The 18,090-nt window shown below is 45.4% G+C and overlaps 1 protein-coding gene across 1 annotated transcript in view; it reads left to right on the top strand.

The window, feature by feature from the left end:
• The window catches only part of tmtc2b (transmembrane O-mannosyltransferase targeting cadherins 2b), an 83,831-nt gene that overhangs the window by 28,746 nt on the left and 36,995 nt on the right, over positions 1-18,090 (top strand). The window contains exon 2 of the mRNA XM_076082242.1: positions 8,898-9,474. Coding sequence (XP_075938357.1) covers positions 8,898-9,474 — 577 coding nt within the window. The remainder of the gene's footprint in view (positions 1-8,897; positions 9,475-18,090) is intronic.

The following is an 18,090-nucleotide window of genomic DNA, read 5'->3' as shown; positions in this document are numbered from 1 at the left end:
GAACTGAAGGAAATTGCCTCCATCTCTGAGTCAATAACAGTCAGAGATTAGCTCGGGGGAAGTCTTTTGTGGTGCAGTGACGGGGATGACAATACAATAGAGAGACGACATGAAGACGCAGGAGGAAACATAACTTAATACAGCAGGTTTTCCATTTGTGTCCATTTCAGGGCACAAAGACTTATTGGATGCAATACGAGCTGAGTAAAATGTCTGATTTGTACGCAATTGTTTCAGATTGGTGGTGTAATTTTTCCTTCCCTTTGTCATCAGTTGACTTTGCTGAATACTTGAATATTCTGTTCATACCATATATGTTACAGCTGGGTTGAACAGTTTTGCACTCGTCTGAAATGGAGAGCAAAGAGTTTGCGTGACGTAAAAGAGCGGCTGTGTGTGAAGATAGCGAGCACTTAAAAAGCTTTCTGGCAATTATTCGAACAGATGGAATCAACTTCTGTGTTTACGTGTGTTGATTTATGTATTTCAGAGATTCTACACTTTCTAAATGGAAAACTAGGCGAGAAAATCCAGAGTCTGTGAAGAGCACTGGTTTACGGAGGAGGTGCGGTTTTGTGTGATTTGGCGGCCATAAACTTTCACATGCGTAAATGAGCTCCTTTGCAAAAATATAAATTGACACCATGTGGAAGGCGAGGCATTTAAAAACACGTAAGAGGCTATTTGGTTTCCTCTTGGACATGTTTATAGGTTCACAAGTCAGTGTCTCACGCAAGGATATTTAAGGTTCTTTCACTTTAATAGTGGGCTCACTGTTACTCTCCTTTTTTTGGTTCGTCTGTTCAAAGTTCAACTTTTTCAGTTGCACATTTAAACACTGTTTTTAAACAGGGTTATTCTAAAGTAAAGATGATCTTTCATCTCATTTCGTAACATATAAGCATCAACCCCCTAAAGCCTTGTTTTCCGGTTCCAGTTTAAGCTAAAATAAATGCCTGATTAGCATCGCGCCTTAGCTTGATTTCCTCCCTGTGTACCAGCTCACATTGGCCTTGACTATCTGAGATCAAGCAAAAGGTAATGAGGCAGCAATATCGGCTATCGGAGGTGCATCAGTCCAGTCTGTCACGGAAAAACCTCGCTGATCCCAGAGGGAGCACCGACCCCCCCCCCCCCCCCCCTTCCCGTCCTTCCACTGTCGACCACCACACACCCACGTGGCTGTCGATGGGGGCCCTCGATCTCTGTGTGAGCAGACTACATGTGCCTTCAATTAGGGCCTGGAACTGGAGCCCAAATGGGAGAACGAAGAAAAAAAAGCCGTGTGAGAACACTGGCCTGTTGTGATAGCATCTAATGAGATCACTCAGAGCTGCATCCTTGAACGCTGCCATTCATTAATGTAATGATTCTTTGTGTATGCGCGCGTGTCCCAATTCATCCAAGGGAGCTTTCATGCTGTGTTGTGGTTGCTGCCTTGTGGTGAGCAGAGAGAAGCAACAATGAGCCTGCATTAGAGGTTTATAAGTAGCTAATGGCGGGAGGATCTGAGCAAAGTAATCAATTGATCTCTTTCTCCTGGTCTCCATCTGCCTCTCTCCTGTGCCGTTAGTGCCTGTAGCTCTCATACTTGTTTGTTTGATTGATTGCACAGGGCTTTCTAGAAAATGGCCTCTAATCGCACCGCCTGCAGGAAGACCAGCTCCCGGAGTCCTCCTGCACTCCGGCAGCATCTTCATATTTAAACAGAAGAGCCTCCAAAGCTGTGAGGAGAACTGGGACGACACACAGCTGTTTCAAATGCTGCAGATATAAGATGGTCGGGCCACTAAAGATGTCTTCTCCTTTCTGCACCACTGGTATTCTCAAAGGCTCTTCCTGTACTTAAGCCCCCCCCCCCCCATGCAATAAACATCAGTGAGCGGAGGCCTCTGCGTTGACTTGCCATGATTCAGGCTCATCCTTCAGGGCTGCTGTGCCTCGTAAAGCCCCTCCATGCAGAAAGGTTTGGGAAGAAGGACGGCAAAATGTTGGCCGGGCAATCCTGTTCGCTCATTCGTTGACCTCTGGCTCGCGAAAAAGATGTTTCCATCCCACTCTGCTGGTCCTCTCTATCTGGCGAGGGTCTCGCTGAAGCGCGCCGTGGGTCAACATCTTCCGAGCCCAAATCCGAACACTGCCCAGTGGTTGGCCAGGCCGGATGGGTCTTGCGTGCTACATGGCCATAAGCCCAGGAAGGGTGGCCTCCCCCTGCATTGATCTCTGACTCCATGTGGAAGAGAAGCACTCTAAACAGGAGAGGAGGAACAAATCAAACACTTTTATTACCACATGGCTGAAAAGGTCAGAGCGTGACAAAAGCCCTCCTGTTGTGAGGAGGAGTGCTGTGGAGTGGCCCCCTCCGAGCAGAGCCTGGGTGACCGCCGCGGCATTAGCCATGGGTCAGGCTGCGGGGAAACACGGGAGGTACAACTAGCTGGAGAACAAAGACCGTGTTCTTCATTCTTGTTGAGCTGTGACGCTCATTTAATAAGAACCTGTGTGGTTACATTTTCCACTTAAGTGTTTAAGCGGATAAAAAGACACTGAGAAATGAAATCAATCAATTTGGTGACCATTATTTGACCATTTTGAGAAATTCAACAAATAGTAAACAGTTAAGAATATTTAAGTTTGTAAGAAATGTAGTGCTATGTTATTGTAATAAAGCGTTCTCAAGCGATTACTTTTCATCCTTATTTAATAGCATTTTTAGCTTTTATTAGGAATTATCAAAAGGGGATACATACAGTGCCTACATCAGTCTGCGTGTCGGATGTTCCCCTCTTTTACTTCAGACTGAGATATCTCAAAAAACGTTTGGATTAATTGCTTCGAAAGCATACAGGCGCGTACTGCGTGCATCATTATGTGCAAGTGCAGGGGTTCCATTTAAATTTCACCTAACTCTTGTGATAAACATTTGATGAAAAGTTCTGAACTCTGACTGCTCACCACACTTTCCCAACGAGGCAGCCTGTTGAAGATAGAAGTATAGTGACGGATACAAAGACAGAAGAGAAGAGAAGAGTTAGTGCATGAGAAAGAGGTGCGTGCGTGCGTGCGTGCGTGCGTGCGTGCGTGCGTGCGTGCGTGCGTGCGTGCGTGGCCTACAGGAGTGACCAGCAGCCCTGCACATGCTGACAGATTTACTGGATACAATAATCGGAGTGTATCACCCTGCTGTGCGGTGCACATGCAGCTCCTGTAATTGGCTCTTACACCTGGAATGGCCCATAAACATCAGATAACTTTACACTTCGACATTTAGGTGATTTGCTCACAACACTCCTGGTTTGGACAGTGATCAACAGGCTTTTCTCAAAGTTTGCTTTAACATGGGGAGCCGCAATAACGTTGTTGAAATATAGTTTGGGATTTTTGTATCCTTGTTATTTCAGTGTTGGTGAGTTGTTTTGATGTCTGGTTGGTCAGGAAGTAATGGAAACAGACTTCCAGACAGCTCCATCAAAGAGAGCAGTGGCCCGAAGGCCTTTTTGCTGGACATCAGAGGTTTGAGCAGGACTCATTCGTGCCCCTGGCAACTTTACACCATGCGATTCAATGCCGGGCTGCCAGGATTCTGCCAGCCCGGGGGTTGGCTGGATAGAAGTGTGGCTCGCTGGTTGGTTGGTTCGCTGGCTGGCTGGTTAGCTCTCGGGGATCAGCATTCAGGTCGTGCCCTACTGTGCCCATCCCGCGCAGCACAAAAGGCTGATCAGGGATGCTAGACAGCAGGCACGGGCATTCACCGAGCTAATGCACACCGCGGTGCTGGACGGGCCTGCCCCGCTCCAGACTCCGAGTCTCAGTGTCGCAGTGTTTGCTTGTCTACTGTGCCTTGAAATGGAGCGAGTGTGTATGACTGTGCCAGTGGAGCAATGCAAATACCCTCCCAGAGGGGAAGACTTATTCCACTTAGTTAGGGAACGCTGCTGGATGAATTGGACACGGTGTTGCATGTTGCACTCTGAACGAAACACTTTGATCCTTTTTTTTTTACTCTTTCGAGTCTTTAGTGAGATCCCTTGTTGTGCATTTTATGTGGCAGCAGGTTTGCAATATGGTAATGAATGTTACAAAAACAGACACTCAACACTTTTACAAAAATTCTTGATTGAATGGATGAGTTACAACCTGAAAAAAAAGGTGCACGCATACACAATTTGGCATGTTTAACAAAGTGTATTTTCCTTTTGTAAAAGTCGGCAGAATGCAGGAAACAAAGTCTCTGAAATTACTTTTTTTTTTTTTTTTTCAGAGATCCTGCTTTGTTTTCGAAATTGTTGAGGTCTCAAAATTGCCAGTTACGCCTCATCACGTTACACCACATCATACTGTATAAACATCCTAATTTAAAAGAAGCAGGTAGAGGAAAACCTGCTACTGTGCACACACAAAGGATCTGTATACAACGCAGCAATGACGAATAGATTTTGAGGAATATTTAAGGAAGGAATTGTTCCATTAGGAGAACACAGAGTAAATTCAGTGTAGATCCACAATTAATTAATGACCTTTATCCTGATTGTCCATCGCAACGAGCTCATCCGTCTTTACTCTGCTGCCTTTCATCAATTACAATGATGGAGGGGAGGCGTCACACAGCCGGGGATAATATTGTAACAGCCTCCGCTTCATTTGCTCGAAGGAAAGGTGAAGAGGACAGCTTGGTTTGTTTTCCTTGTACTGTAAATGAATATAATATTGGTTAGTTTGACAGGAAAAAAAGTACAACTGTTATATTTCTCACTCAGACATTTGCAGAACAGGTTATATTAAGGTCAGTAAATTAAGATGTAATAGCATGAGATATTTCCTCTGCCTAACAAATTCAAATTGTAAAAAAAAATATGCTCTTCGACGTTTCCTTGAGGCCGTTTCCTTTTATTAATAGCTTTTATTATAGGCTTACTAATCACATGTCAAAAGGAGGAAAGCAGCAATTCATTCTTGACAATAGGGATTTTACGGCGGCCTCAGTGGTGGTGTGTTGGCTACAGTGAGCGACCCCACAACCACTTTCTCTCTTTGTCCTCTCTAGCCTCCCTCGTCTTTCATTCACTGCTTCCCCTCTTGTTCAAGCTAGGATGTCAAAACATTCAGGGACACTGTGCTACTGGAGTTATTAATCACATTTTAGCCGAAAAATGCAGAAACGGATAGTTTTGATCACAAGCCTAAAAATAATTTGGACTTTTTCTCCATGTTGAATGGGACCCAGGTGCTTTTTTTTCCTCCCTGCCTGAGCTAGTCTTAGAATGTTAACGCTTGATTACATTTTATCTTGCTTGGCGTCCATTGCCGTTGGCTGGTGGGACTCGTCCATCTCCCCCAGCTTTAGCAGGCTATTAGTAACAATGCCCCAAAATAGTCATGTTTCACTTTCTCTCATTTGACAAATTATCAACCCATCATTGTGCATTTCATCTTCATCACCCTCTGCATTAATCATTTATGTTTTAAAATGAGCTTATTGAGAGTTGGGTTGAACACAAGTAATCACAGCAGAATTATTTATCTTTCATTTCCTGAAAAGACAATACTTTGTTAAATGAGCTGTTACAATTTTGTTAAGACGTTATTTTAACCGTATTTGCTTTTGTGTTGTGAAACTTTTCAGTAAAGAAAACCGATTGAATAAATGCTCTTAGGCAAAGGAAAAAACTTTTTTTCCTTTATTAGGTACCATATAAGTGCGGTGGAGGTATGCCATTAATGGTCGGCTAGCATGCCCATGGGAATAGACATTAGACAAAAGAGCTTGCCGGAAACACTGAGTGGACTCCCCCGGTGTCTCTGTGGGCAGTCTAAAAATACTACTGTGCCTCTTTCAGATATTGAAGCCGGGCGGAGACACATAGTTGGCAGACCTTCGATCACTTTCTCCCAAACTCCCACCAGAGTTGATTTTCTTTTCATACGCTGTCACAAATGGAAATCTTCATATGGCGTGTGTGTGTGTTTTAAAGGGCTGACTTTCTCCTCAGCGTTTCAATATCCATAACAAGCTCGTCTGGTACCACTGTGTGATTTGCGGATAGACGCCCCCAGCATATGCATTCTTTGTTGAGAATAGTTTGCCTATTCTTTTGGAAGGATTTACGAAATGTGTTATTCTGCTCATGGGTCCATTTCACTCACAGCCTCGTCTCAAATTCATGGAGTAGTAGTATAGGGGAGAATCCTGAAGACAATGTCCTCTGTTTTCAATCTCCGTTCTAATATCCCGTCTCATCTCCTGCGTGTGTGTGCACCCACCGCATGGACGCCGATCAATCTCCAATTTTAGATCGCCTCTTCTTTTCCGTGGGATCCTGTCGTCTTTGCGTTGCTCTCCACCCTGCTGGTGCGTTCACATTATACATGAAACTGTTCCAGGAGGTGAAGAGGTTAGCTCGCTCACGTGATTATTCCTCATCTTAGGAGATAAGGAGGTAGCAGGGAGCATTTTTCATGGAAATGCTTTTGAACTCCGCAAAAAGGGTTCAAGGTACGCCCACTCAGGAAATTGTTTTACTCTGGCTTTATGATTACACGGTCGACGGCTGTGGGTGAGCAATTGTCCCTCATTAGAGGCTCATTTATGCAAATACTGAATTTCATAGAGTATTAAAAGCAAGGCTTTTTTTTAAAGCAGTTTAAAAACAGTAGGAGGAATGGGAGGTTGTCAGTGTGCTTGTGTTAGAGTAAAAGTGACTTAGTCAGGCCTTTGATAGGAGCAACAGACACCATGTTGCCTTTGTTTTCTCTGTACACATGTCTAGGGTCTCTGGGTTCACCACAGTTATTCCAGTCAGTGGTATTGTCTACAGTGTAATGCATAGGCACAGAAGGCTAACTTAGCATTATGCTCCTTGCAATTGTGATTTTGGGCGATACAAAAATACATTGAATTTAATTGAATATTCCATACCTACATAAGTACATAAGCCTTTACTTTAGTTTGTGATTCCACCCCTGCAGTTTCAGTCCACATTGTGACAGATTGAGATCCAGACGAGTTGTGGAGGAATAGAGGCCGGCAGCAAGAGGTAGATGTTTTTCAGGGGCTCCTCTCTTGTTAGCGGCCACACGATTCCCCTCGCTCCCCAGGGAGTCGGCGTACGGGTGCGCGGTCGGGGGAGGAATGTGCTCCCAGGCTGGAAAAGGTTTGCAGTGCACAGAGAGGTCCTCCTCGCCTCCGGCTCTGCTGAGAAATGGGCCCGGCCCGAGCCGCAGAAACTCAATCCACCTCTCCTGGCCCCTTAGCTGGGTCCGATGACAGTGATCGAGGCCTGCAGTGGATTAATGATTTGCCATAGATTGGGGAAGACTGCCCACGACTCGTTGGACTACGACGCAAATGTGTTAATTCAGTTGTGGTTGTTTCCCATTCAACCGCTCTGAGCCGTTGTCGCAGAGCGATTAAGAGGTTGCACTTGTCTCCAAAATGGCTTTTGAGATGTAATTGAACCATAATGCTTCTTATGTGAGCATCTTGTAGCGCAATGAAGATCTCACTTGACAAATGGGCCAGAGAAAACAAACCCGGCATATCTGAGTCATGAAGTGGAGAGTTGGGCTCTTAATAAGCCGGGCTGGTGGAGAGCTGGAGCCTCCGTCAGTCTGACCAGAGACCCTGTAGAGAAACCAAATCATCTGTGCGCTGACAGCCAAGGCATTTCTATTATATCCCAGCTGATTATTTCTATGCCTCTTCCAACATCCCGAGGCCAGGCAGTATTTATTTCCCTTAGCTGCTTTTTAAGTTTTGTCTTTTTTCATTTTCCTCACATTTACGTTATTTTATACACGGATACAAATACTGATTGTCCTTCTTGTCTGTGACTCCCTCCCACCTTTTCTGCACCCGTCTCTCTTTGCCGTGAGGACACATTACGATCTGGCGCACTTGGCTTCTTATCACGTGTCATGTCCTTTTAATTACACCTCTGCGCTGCTATAGCCCACGACCTTGTCTCTGCAGAGGCTCATTCTGTTGCCCTCAAATCATCAGCGTGCCCCCCCCCCCCCCCCCCCCAGTTTAACGGCCTGACGCCTCAGATCATGGCGGAAAAGACGGGAATAACATTTAACATTTAGGGACTCCTGTAGGGAGAAACGTGCCTTCTCTTTTGCCCCTCCCTTGACCCCTGTTGTCCGTCCCCCTCAGCCACTGACACGCACAGCTTGTGGCTGATGTAGCGGCATTAGGTTAGGTCACGCAGGTTCATCCCTGACAGAGAGGAGGTCAAACTGGCCCCTTACTTAGTGGCCATGCCTGCCAAGAAAGCCTGGTAGTACACATGTTTAAAATGTTTTCAACCATGGACGTAGAGCTCTGTTTTGCACCACTGCTGCTTCGTCCCCAGACAGACTCTGAGCTGCCATGTCGATTGTCACCACAGGTCACCTTCTCTCCAAGCTGCATTTTGCCAACATGGCGTTCCCCTTATTGCGTGTCAGTTTTTGTTTGGGGCTCAGGGTGTGGTGCTCTTACTTAAGCCCCACAGATTCCCCAGCTGTAAGAGCTGTAACAGCCGCGGTGGCAAAGCTGCCCAGAGCTTGAAGCTCACCCTCTGATTTTCTGTTAGTCAACGCCACATGACCACACTCTGGGAGTAAAGCTGTGAGCAAATGCAAAGTTTCATTTCGCAGAAAATTGTATTTTGTGCTTAGTCCGCACTGGTGAAGAATAGCTATACGTACATCCTCCTCGGGGGAATCAGCAGTGCGTTGCCAGTGGAAATACTGTATACCCTAAACACTGTATTCACACGTAGCATTTTATTGAATGTGGCAGGGCGGTGGTGGCCAGGCAGTGAAGCAGTGTGACAGTAATTGAATTGACATAAATTCAGCAAAGTATCCAAGATTCCTTTTCTAACCGTTTTCTTTTTTTATTCTCTTTCCAGCCGTGCAATCAAGACCAATCAGGATCTGCTTCCAGAGACCCCTTGGACAAATATCTTCTACGATGACTTTTGGGGCACCTTACTCACACACAGTGGCAGCCACAAGTCCTACAGGCCCCTCTGCACCCTCTCCTTCCGCCTCAACCATGCTGTGGGTGGGCTGGAGCCCTGGGGTTACCACCTGGTTAACGTGGCCCTCCACGGGGCCGTGACGGGCCTGTTTACCTCCCTGGCTCGCCTGCTGCTCGGAGGAGGCCTGTGGAGCCTGCTCGCCGGCCTGCTCTTCGCCTCTCACCCCATCCACACCGAGGCGGTGGCGGGCGTCGTGGGCCGGGCCGACGAAGGGGCCGCCCTGTTCTTCTTGCTGTCGCTGCTGTGCTACATGCGTCACTGCGAGCTGCGCGGCCACGCCGGGCCCTGGCGACTCGTGGCCTGGTTCCTGGGCAGCCTGGGCTGCGCTGCGTGCAGCATGCTGTGGAAGGAGCTCGGGGTGACCGTCCTGGCTGTGTCGGCGCTGTACGACGTCTGCGTTTTCCACAAGCTCAAGCTGCGACAGGTCATCATGCTCCTCTACAAGGTAAACAGTTTGCTCTCGCCCCCCCCCCCCGTGGTGCTGCTTTTTCCACTTCTATCATTTCCTGCAGCCGCTCCTCTGGCTCGCAAGAATATGACAAACGGCATTGGAAAATTGTGTATATATAGGTGTGTGTGCGCCTGTGTGCGCGCTATATGTGTTTGCTTTTCATCACAATATGATTTGAAAAACATTTGTGAGTGTATGCACAGATGTCAGATTATTGTGTTTCCCATCAAATGCAAGGAAGCACATGTTGAGACAGGAAAGCGACCAGAACAGAGAGAACAAACAATAGGTCATCTGAGAGGAATCTCATTGATCATTATCATCATGAAAAACCATTATAGCAGTCGGTAGGAAGGAGTTCATTGCTTGAATTTAAAAACACGTAATCTTAATCTATTCAGCCTCAGGACTAAATGCAAAACCCACATGTATATGTGTGTTTCTTTGCCTACATTTGCTCGTATATTCACATTACACACTGCAAAAGACAGCGAAAACCAGCTGAGATGGCAAAAAGTGATGGCCATTTTATATTTTCTTGTTGCTTTTGAAGCATTCAGCTATTAAGAAGCCTTTGTTTCCCCCAACAGCTCCTGTCACAAGTATTTACTGTTTGCTGTCTAGTCAATATGACATCCACACTCTCTACCCATCAAAACAAATTCAACAAGACGTGTGCACCAACGTGACAAAAGGGCTCCAGAGCAGCCAATGGCTATCCGGCACGCCCCAGCAAAGAACAACACTTTGAGAGATGTTGTGTGGCAAGTGGGTTGGGGGGGGTCGGAGGGGTCGGAGGGGTCGGAGAGAATAGAGGCTAAAACCAAGAGGGACACACACGGAGAAGGAAACAAAGAGAAAATGGTTTAATTGAAGAGCAAATCCTGTCCGTCCCTTTCATTGCTCAGCATAGTGAGGAAGTGAAGAGCGAGGTCTTCTCCACGCTGTCCTCTCTTGATTCAAGCCTCATCTGACTCCCTGTGTCCTCTGGAGCTAGGCCCCTCCATTGCTGCAGGCAGACAGGCCTTTTAATGGCTTGTCAGGCATGGCTAGACTAAAGAGGAAACAGGGCCAAAAGGGCCGAGGGAGATGATGCCTCATAGCTGACAGTTTTTCAACCTTTTGATCGAAATTCCACAAAGTTTGCTGATCCAAATGTTTTTTTGGGGGGGAAAAACAGACTGGCAAGATAGTTATACTTCTGGCACGGGGCAAGCCGTACAGTTTTCTTTCATGGCTTGCCATCATGGTTAACTGAATTGGCAAGTTCAGTTTCAGTAAAATAAGTGAAGCAACTAGAAACTACATGAAAGCAAGATTCAAAAGTCTCAATGTCTCTTGAAGGAATGTTTTGCAGTTGCATGTGGAATGTTACTGGCAGGTTTGGTCAATAATAATAAGTAAAGTCTTTGTCCTAACTGTTTGTTCGATGACCGATTATAAGGCAGGAGCTGTGAGTATAGAGGGACAGACTGGTGACTGAGTCAACCGTTTAGATTCTTGTGAACTTGTAAGCTACGGCGAAAAGATTTCGTCCCTCCAAAGTAATTTGTTCGATGAACAATATCGATGATTTAATTGTTAATGTGGATGCATTGCAAAAAAAAAAAAAAAGAAGTATGAAGGTGAACCTTCACCAAACCCCTGAATGTGTCAGTCTTACTTTAACAAAATGTTCAATTTAGCACAACATAGAAGGCTGCAGGTATGTTTCCAACACTGCAAACTGCAACCGTCCAATATCTATATTTGCACACTTAAATCTTAAAGAAAAAGGAAAAAGCCAATATCGCGTTCAACAAGTTTGAAGTGAAATTGGCCACACTCCCTGGTGTAATGACACATTCAAACTAACACACTAGATAGAGTCCAGGGGAAGAGGAAGAGGAGAACTCACAATGGGTTTCTGTACTTTACAAAGACAAATATGGAACTGCGTGGTTTGTCGGGCACTTTTGGAAACGCTCTGCAAAACAGATAACTGTTTTTGTCTCTGTGGAGAGAAGGCGGTAAAGCAGCTGGAAGAGAGACTGCCGTATATGGCACCATATTATACAATTGTCATTATCCTAGCGTGTCATTTACTCGCACCACAGACGACATAAAAGGCAGCACAAACTGTCATCATCACGTCAGTCATGTTTACTTGGGAGGTTTCTTGCTCTGTGATCATAGGTCCGTATGTATGAGTGGCGAGACCTTGATCTGTCATCGTCACGGTAAACAGTCCTCATCGGCAGCGTGCGCATTCGTCCCCCTTTTGTCCCCGTTGAGGGAGGCGGTCACTTTGACTGATGATAAGCAGAGGGAGTTATTCCTTCAGGGCGGTGTTGAGCCTTCGGCCGCCTGCATAAACAATTAGTTGTGTGCGGAGCTGATCACGGTGAAAATAAATGCAGTTCCCTCCCTTTAAGTTGGGGTTTGAGATCCATCGGGTGCTGATAAACGTGGTCACCCGAACTGTCGTTTATGAATGGGAAAGCGGCATAAGAGGGAGACGCATGAAAGCCATGTCCAGCCTTTCCTTTGTTTGAGAACATAAAACCCATTGTTCAGCCGGACGAATGAGCCCGGCTTGTTGCATGACTTGACGGGCCACAGTGGGGGGGCCCGGCGCTACGTTTTATCACCGAGCTCTCCACTCAGCCGCAGCCGTTTGACATTTAACGTTGGAAACGGTGAAATGGGGGCCTGCTTATCTGATCGTGGCGCAGAGTCAATTACATTACAGTTTTATGTCTGCTGCAAATCTCCCGTTGTGCCATTACGGCTTCTGTGTGCGGGTTTGAAGGTTGTGTAGGCAGGCGAGAGTGGGAGCTTCACTGTAATTCCATGTCGGTTCATAACTCATTTTATCAAGACTTTTAAGTATATAGGCTCTCTGCATGCAAATCTGAGGGAAGAGGTAATGCATGGATATTATCTGGATTTATTGGTCATATGTTGCATAATGGATCTTGGAACAGGAGAAGCACTCGGTACAATTAATCATATGCAAAAATCAACCAAGGAAATAATAGCTTTTAAAGAGCAAAATCAAAGGTTACATGCTGTATTAGGTCAGAATATATTGCCACTGTGAATGGACTATAATTTCTTTGTGTACTGTGCGTGTGTCTCTCTACTTGCAGGCTTTTGTCTGTGTGATGCCGGCTCCAGAGCTGACATGGATCCAATTATTCCATTCATCAAATTTAATAGTCTCCGGGTAATACAGTATAAAGTTCTGAAAAGGATTAGACAAATGCATGTCAACTTTAATTACACAATGCATTCAGCGTAACAGCTAATACGAGGTTAGGACTGCTTCTGCTCTTGTTCATGTTAGTGGTACAGGATCCGCTCTGGCTAGAAGAATTAAAGAGCGGCGGCGAGAGGGAAACAATAGTGCCTGGACAGTAATTGAATAAGCACACGTTGGGTTTTACGGGTGGCGCTGGAGTCAAAGCTCTTGGCATCCTCTGACATCTCTGGGGAAAGCTTTTATTAAGAGATCTGGTGCAACCTTTGCATGCACGAATAACCTTTCTAAGAAAAACATAATGCCCTTTAGATGAATCCATGTCACCCATCTGCACTTTTAGATGATGTTTTTATGAATATATATACACACAAAACACCTGGTTCTTACAGAACCTGCCTGCACTAGCTTGCAACTTAACTTTGTATGACCTATAATCTCCTATATACCTTTCAACAGTCATTACCCGCTTCCTTTTTCCTTCCTCCAGTCATTAGCCTGAGCCCACCAGCACATATAGTGCTGATAACCAGTGTAAGTCTACAGCTACAGCCACTTATTTCGAAGACATGTGCTGTCTTCAAATGTGGGGGAAAAAAGCATTATTAAATTGTTTACTGGGTTCTTATGCATCGAGCTACTCCCAAGCAATGAGTTTACGGCGCACAAATGTGACATAGTTGGCGATCGTGAGGGTGCGGTGTTACCACGATTAATGTGGAAAAACGTGCTTTTTACGAGACCGTTTCCTGCACAGTAATAGCCTCATTTTCATTAAGAGATACTGAAACACAATTAGAGCTCCTAACTTAGTATAGGAAGGAATGCTTTTTAATAAGAACTCGCCGTCCTGAGGACTGAGCTGTTCTTTCTTTGTTAGTTTCCCATTCAAATAAATGTTTGGACAGTTGAAGACAGTTTACTTTGCCTGAACACAGACTCTAGCAAAAACAAGACCAACGTTAACATTTTCACTCCAGCTTGACTCCTTTTCTTTTATTTAGTCATGAGCATCCATTCTTCTTCTGTTTGACAGTGCTGCCCACATAATGCTACTCTCCGTGTCCATATGTTTACCCAGAGAGAGAAAATGTCAGTGAGTTCCTTTCACACTGCAGAGACAATGCTGGGAACATGCAGGAGCCGTATGACACGCAGTCCCCAACGGGGCTGACACGTCTTACATGACGATGACGAGTACAACCCTTTGGAAACACAATGCAGAAATCTGATGCTTTGAAAAGTGCAAACTGGACACAGAGGAATAATATCTCGGTGATGTAACTTCAAGGCTGTACATCAATCAGTACACAGGGGCTCAGATGTGTCTTCAGAGAAGCTCGTGGTGTTCCTCTGTGATCGCTCTTTGTTCACGTCCGGTGACGCTGCCGCTGGAAAATGATTTCCAAAATCTGGGACAGGACCCAGCTGGCCCTTGGTGAATGTCAAGCTTACACAGTTTATCTTTTCACACCTCCCATTTTCTGTTCACACTTTGGCTATTAGTGCAAGGTCACTGCTTTTGACGTGTGTGTGTGTTTGTGTGTGTGTGTGTGTGTGTGTGTCTGTGTTATGTGTCTGGAGGGAGAGAGAGCTCAGGTGTCGTGGAGCTGGTGAGGCCGGCGAGTTCTGAACTCAGGGAGGGAAGATGTGAGAAGTGAGTTCCCTCGGAACATATGTATGTGTGCCAGGTTACACTCCAAGGTGTGTGTGTGTGAGTGTGTGAGAGATATACACCCTGCATACGAAATATGACGCCCATACATACCCTTGCTGTGTATTAGATGAGGTGAAAGGAAACACAGCCCAGACAATACATTCTTACCTGGGGCTCCACAGATGCTCCTCCGTGCTCTAATGGCTCCCATCACTGTGTGATGGATTGGGCCTGGTGGGCTCAGCTTGTGCCCCCTGCCCTCACCCACCTGCCTCTCTCACGGGGATACACACCACCGCTTCTGGTTTGGACATGGAAATGGGTGGGAGGCATGCATAATGGAACGACACTCGTAGGAAAACAAAAAGGTCATGCAGGTCGATGTTTAGGTTGTATAACTTTAAGGAATAGTAAGCAGTTTGCTACTATAGAATGGAAACAGGGGGGAATAGCTAGCCTGGTGTCTTGCAGTCACTGTGAGCTTGAAAAGAAACCAGAAGAGACTGTACGGCACAAAACTACGTGTTTTTCATTCTTAGGTTATTGTTCGGATAAAACAAAAGAGATATGACTTATTTATTGAGCTTTAGAGTCACTGGTATGCAGATGTTGGTACCTTTGGACTGGGCAGGGGTTAGCTGTTCCCCCCCCCCCGGTTTCCAGTCTTTATGCTAAGCTAACCATGTCAAGCCTCAGCTGCACATTTAGCAGACAGTCGTTCGAGTTTTACCGATCTCCTCATCTTACACAAAATGTCAAACTACTCCGTTAAATATGTTTTTTGAAACTCACTTCACGTCTCTCATTCTGAAGAACATCGCGTACAGAAGCAGGGCCATAGTGAAGACGTTCCAAACACCGATGATTGGGCAGGTCTTCCGACCCCTGAATGTCTACGCTGTGGGGTAAAATGAGGCAAGTGCAACACGCGGTGATAGAAAGTGACTTGAGCTGGGTTTTGCTTCAGCCGACCGCTCATCACGTCTAAGTGAACCTGACAGGCAGGGTGCCGGCGACAGCCAGCACAGTGACCCTGCACTTTGCCTGCTGTGAGACGATGGAAGCGGAGAGAAAGGATGAAAAATCCCTGAAACAAAGCCTCACGTCGGTATCGGAAACAAATCGTGAAATACAGCACGAGGCCTGAATATATGTAACACGGTGCCCCTTGTTTCGCTTCTCGCTGTAAATGATTGTATACCCCGTTCTTTTTATAGCCAGCGTGTCTGTGAATCTATAGTGGCATGTTATGTAAGATCTCGGTCCAGGAAAGGAACGTCCCACAGCACCGCTGTCCTGCAGCATCGGGGTTGTCTTAATGGAGACACGTATATAGATTTGCTGGGTTTCCCGGAATCGTTAAGCTTTCACAAGGGATAATTCACCCAGATATTACAGCAAATAACACACTCACGGTGGAGAAAATCCCCTCATTTTAATTACTGAGACATGCTTCCGGTGTGTTTTTTTTTATTCTTTAGTCTTGATCCGCATTGGACCTACTCTTCTGGTGGTAGGAACAGCTACTGGAACAGCTGAAAGCCGTATGACAGCTTTACAGAACTCTTGGGAATTCTCTCATGCTCGTTGTTTGTATTTTTAGTACAGTAAATATGTCTTTTAGGAATTCTTTTCAAAGCAAACAACCAGACAGCCAATAAACTATAAACTGCCAGCAAAAACTTCCTGATTGATAAGAGAACTGAAGTCGTTCACATGTGGAATGGGCAAACTGCCACTTTCAACAAACAGAGGGAAGGGAACCAAACGAAGGGCCAAATGCATCGTCTCATCGCGTCCTGTATTCACGAAAGGCTCCTGAAGGCAGACCGCTCCAGCCTATTACCTGAATAGGTCGAGTCCCAGCAGAAATCCCCCCTCGTGCGTGCTGCTACAAAGGACCACTGCGTTTTCCAGCAGAGGTCCTGTCATCACCGTGGGCGCTCCCAGCTCAGAGGGCGAGAACTGAGGAGGGATGGTCTATGTGCGAAAGAGACGCTGCAAGAATGTGTTGAAGAGGAGGGACATTAATGGATGAGGGTCCAAGGGACAGAGACAGAGAGAGAGAGAGAGTCTGCTGTAGACTTTTTCAGTGTGATCACATGATCCATGATCCCATGGCCTGTTAGTCACCGGATGCTCTATTTTGGGATATACAGACGGGAATAGGTTCTACTCTGAGCACCCTTATCGCTACTTTTTACTGATTTATTTGTGCCAACATTAAGTCTTTGTTGAAGTGTAGTGTATTCAGTGTTGAGGTGTGTCACTTACAGTGCTGTAAACCTTAACATAAATCAGTATTGTTGGGTTCAATAAAATGTTATGTTGAAGAGGTGTAAAAAATTGGGAAAATATATTTATATATTTGTTTTTGCTACATGAAAATGGTGATTCAAAAGAGTAAATATACTGATTCTAGGCCTGTAATATTAATTTATGTTAGTTTTGGTATTGACTTCGGTCATGTTCCCCATCTGTGTTCAATATGCATTCACGAGGAACACCTCTCGAGTACAACCCAAGAATTCAATAAAGGCAAGTTGCTGTGACAAAAAAAAAGTCCCATGATGTAGTCTTAAAGAAGACACATTCAGGACACGGTCCAGGAATTATTGAAAGTCAGCAACCACTTTGGTGTCCTCTGGCTGGTCGGGACAGGTTGTGCTGTATTTAATGGCTGTTTTATCCACTATATCCAGACATGATGTTATGATCAAGAATGTGTTTCTTCTTTGAGATGAACACAAAGACGCCATTGTGAATTTTCCCAAATTATTTTTTTCCAAAATTATCTTCCAGTCAAAATTCTCAACTTGTCCATTTCTTTTTTTCTTTTTTTTCTCCAATTTCTCAACCCATAGGGCAAGCGAGCCATGAAAGACAGAGTGCTGCTTTCCAGCCATGTCCCCCTCATTTCTGCTCCTACAGTGCTTTTTAATTGTTTTCAAATGCCTTCTTGTTTTGCTGCTGAGTTGCAGTTTTTTGTCTTTAAACATCCAGTCGACCGTGTGGACTAAATAGACTCTGGCCCACGCCCAACTCTAATTTCTCCTCTGACACATTGGAGCGATTATCACAGCAGTAAAGCAAAGCCACACGGGACGATCTACCGGTTGTAAACATGGATGCCAAATTGTGGAAAGAATCCTCAATAGGATCTGTAAAAGGAAATTCAGTAGTACTGAGAGTCGTTATACGTGATCAAGTCTTGGTTTTGTGAGCAATAACATATTAACTTAGCCCATAATATAACTAATATTTTACCTCAGGATTAATAATTAATTAACATCCTGGCTGTGAAAACCCGTCACCGTCTTGTCACAGAAGGATTGAGTGTTCCTCAGCAAGGAGACATGCAGGTGCTTGATTTCTGCACCAGCACATCTGGGAGATTCTCCTCCCGATCCCCAGATTCATTGGTAATCTCGGAGCGTACCGGTGTAGAATTGAGTTATCATGCCCTTGTGGGAGTTCAAGTCTGCATGGAGACATGTGGAGGCACAGTGCCCTTTTGGTATTCTAAGATAATTCTACCTGCTGGATATTCTGTGAAAGCGTCATGTTTTTAATTGGATTCAGGATCAAGAACAGCATCATCCGTAGGTGCGTATTCTCTTCATTTCTGTCTGAAGAGGTAGTGTACAGTGGGGGTTTTGGAGCATTTTTGCACAATGAGAAAGGTGAGAGTGAAACAAAACAGTAAAGTGAG

The sequence above is a fragment of the Anarhichas minor genome, unplaced genomic scaffold (assembly GCF_050575085.1).
Source record: "Anarhichas minor isolate MPS153535 unplaced genomic scaffold, ASM5057508v1 ptg000090l, whole genome shotgun sequence".
In the NCBI taxonomy this organism is placed as follows: domain Eukaryota; kingdom Metazoa; phylum Chordata; class Actinopteri; order Perciformes; family Anarhichadidae; genus Anarhichas; species Anarhichas minor.
The sequence above is the reverse complement of the archived record's forward strand: the minus strand, read 5'-3'. Positions and strand labels throughout refer to the sequence as shown.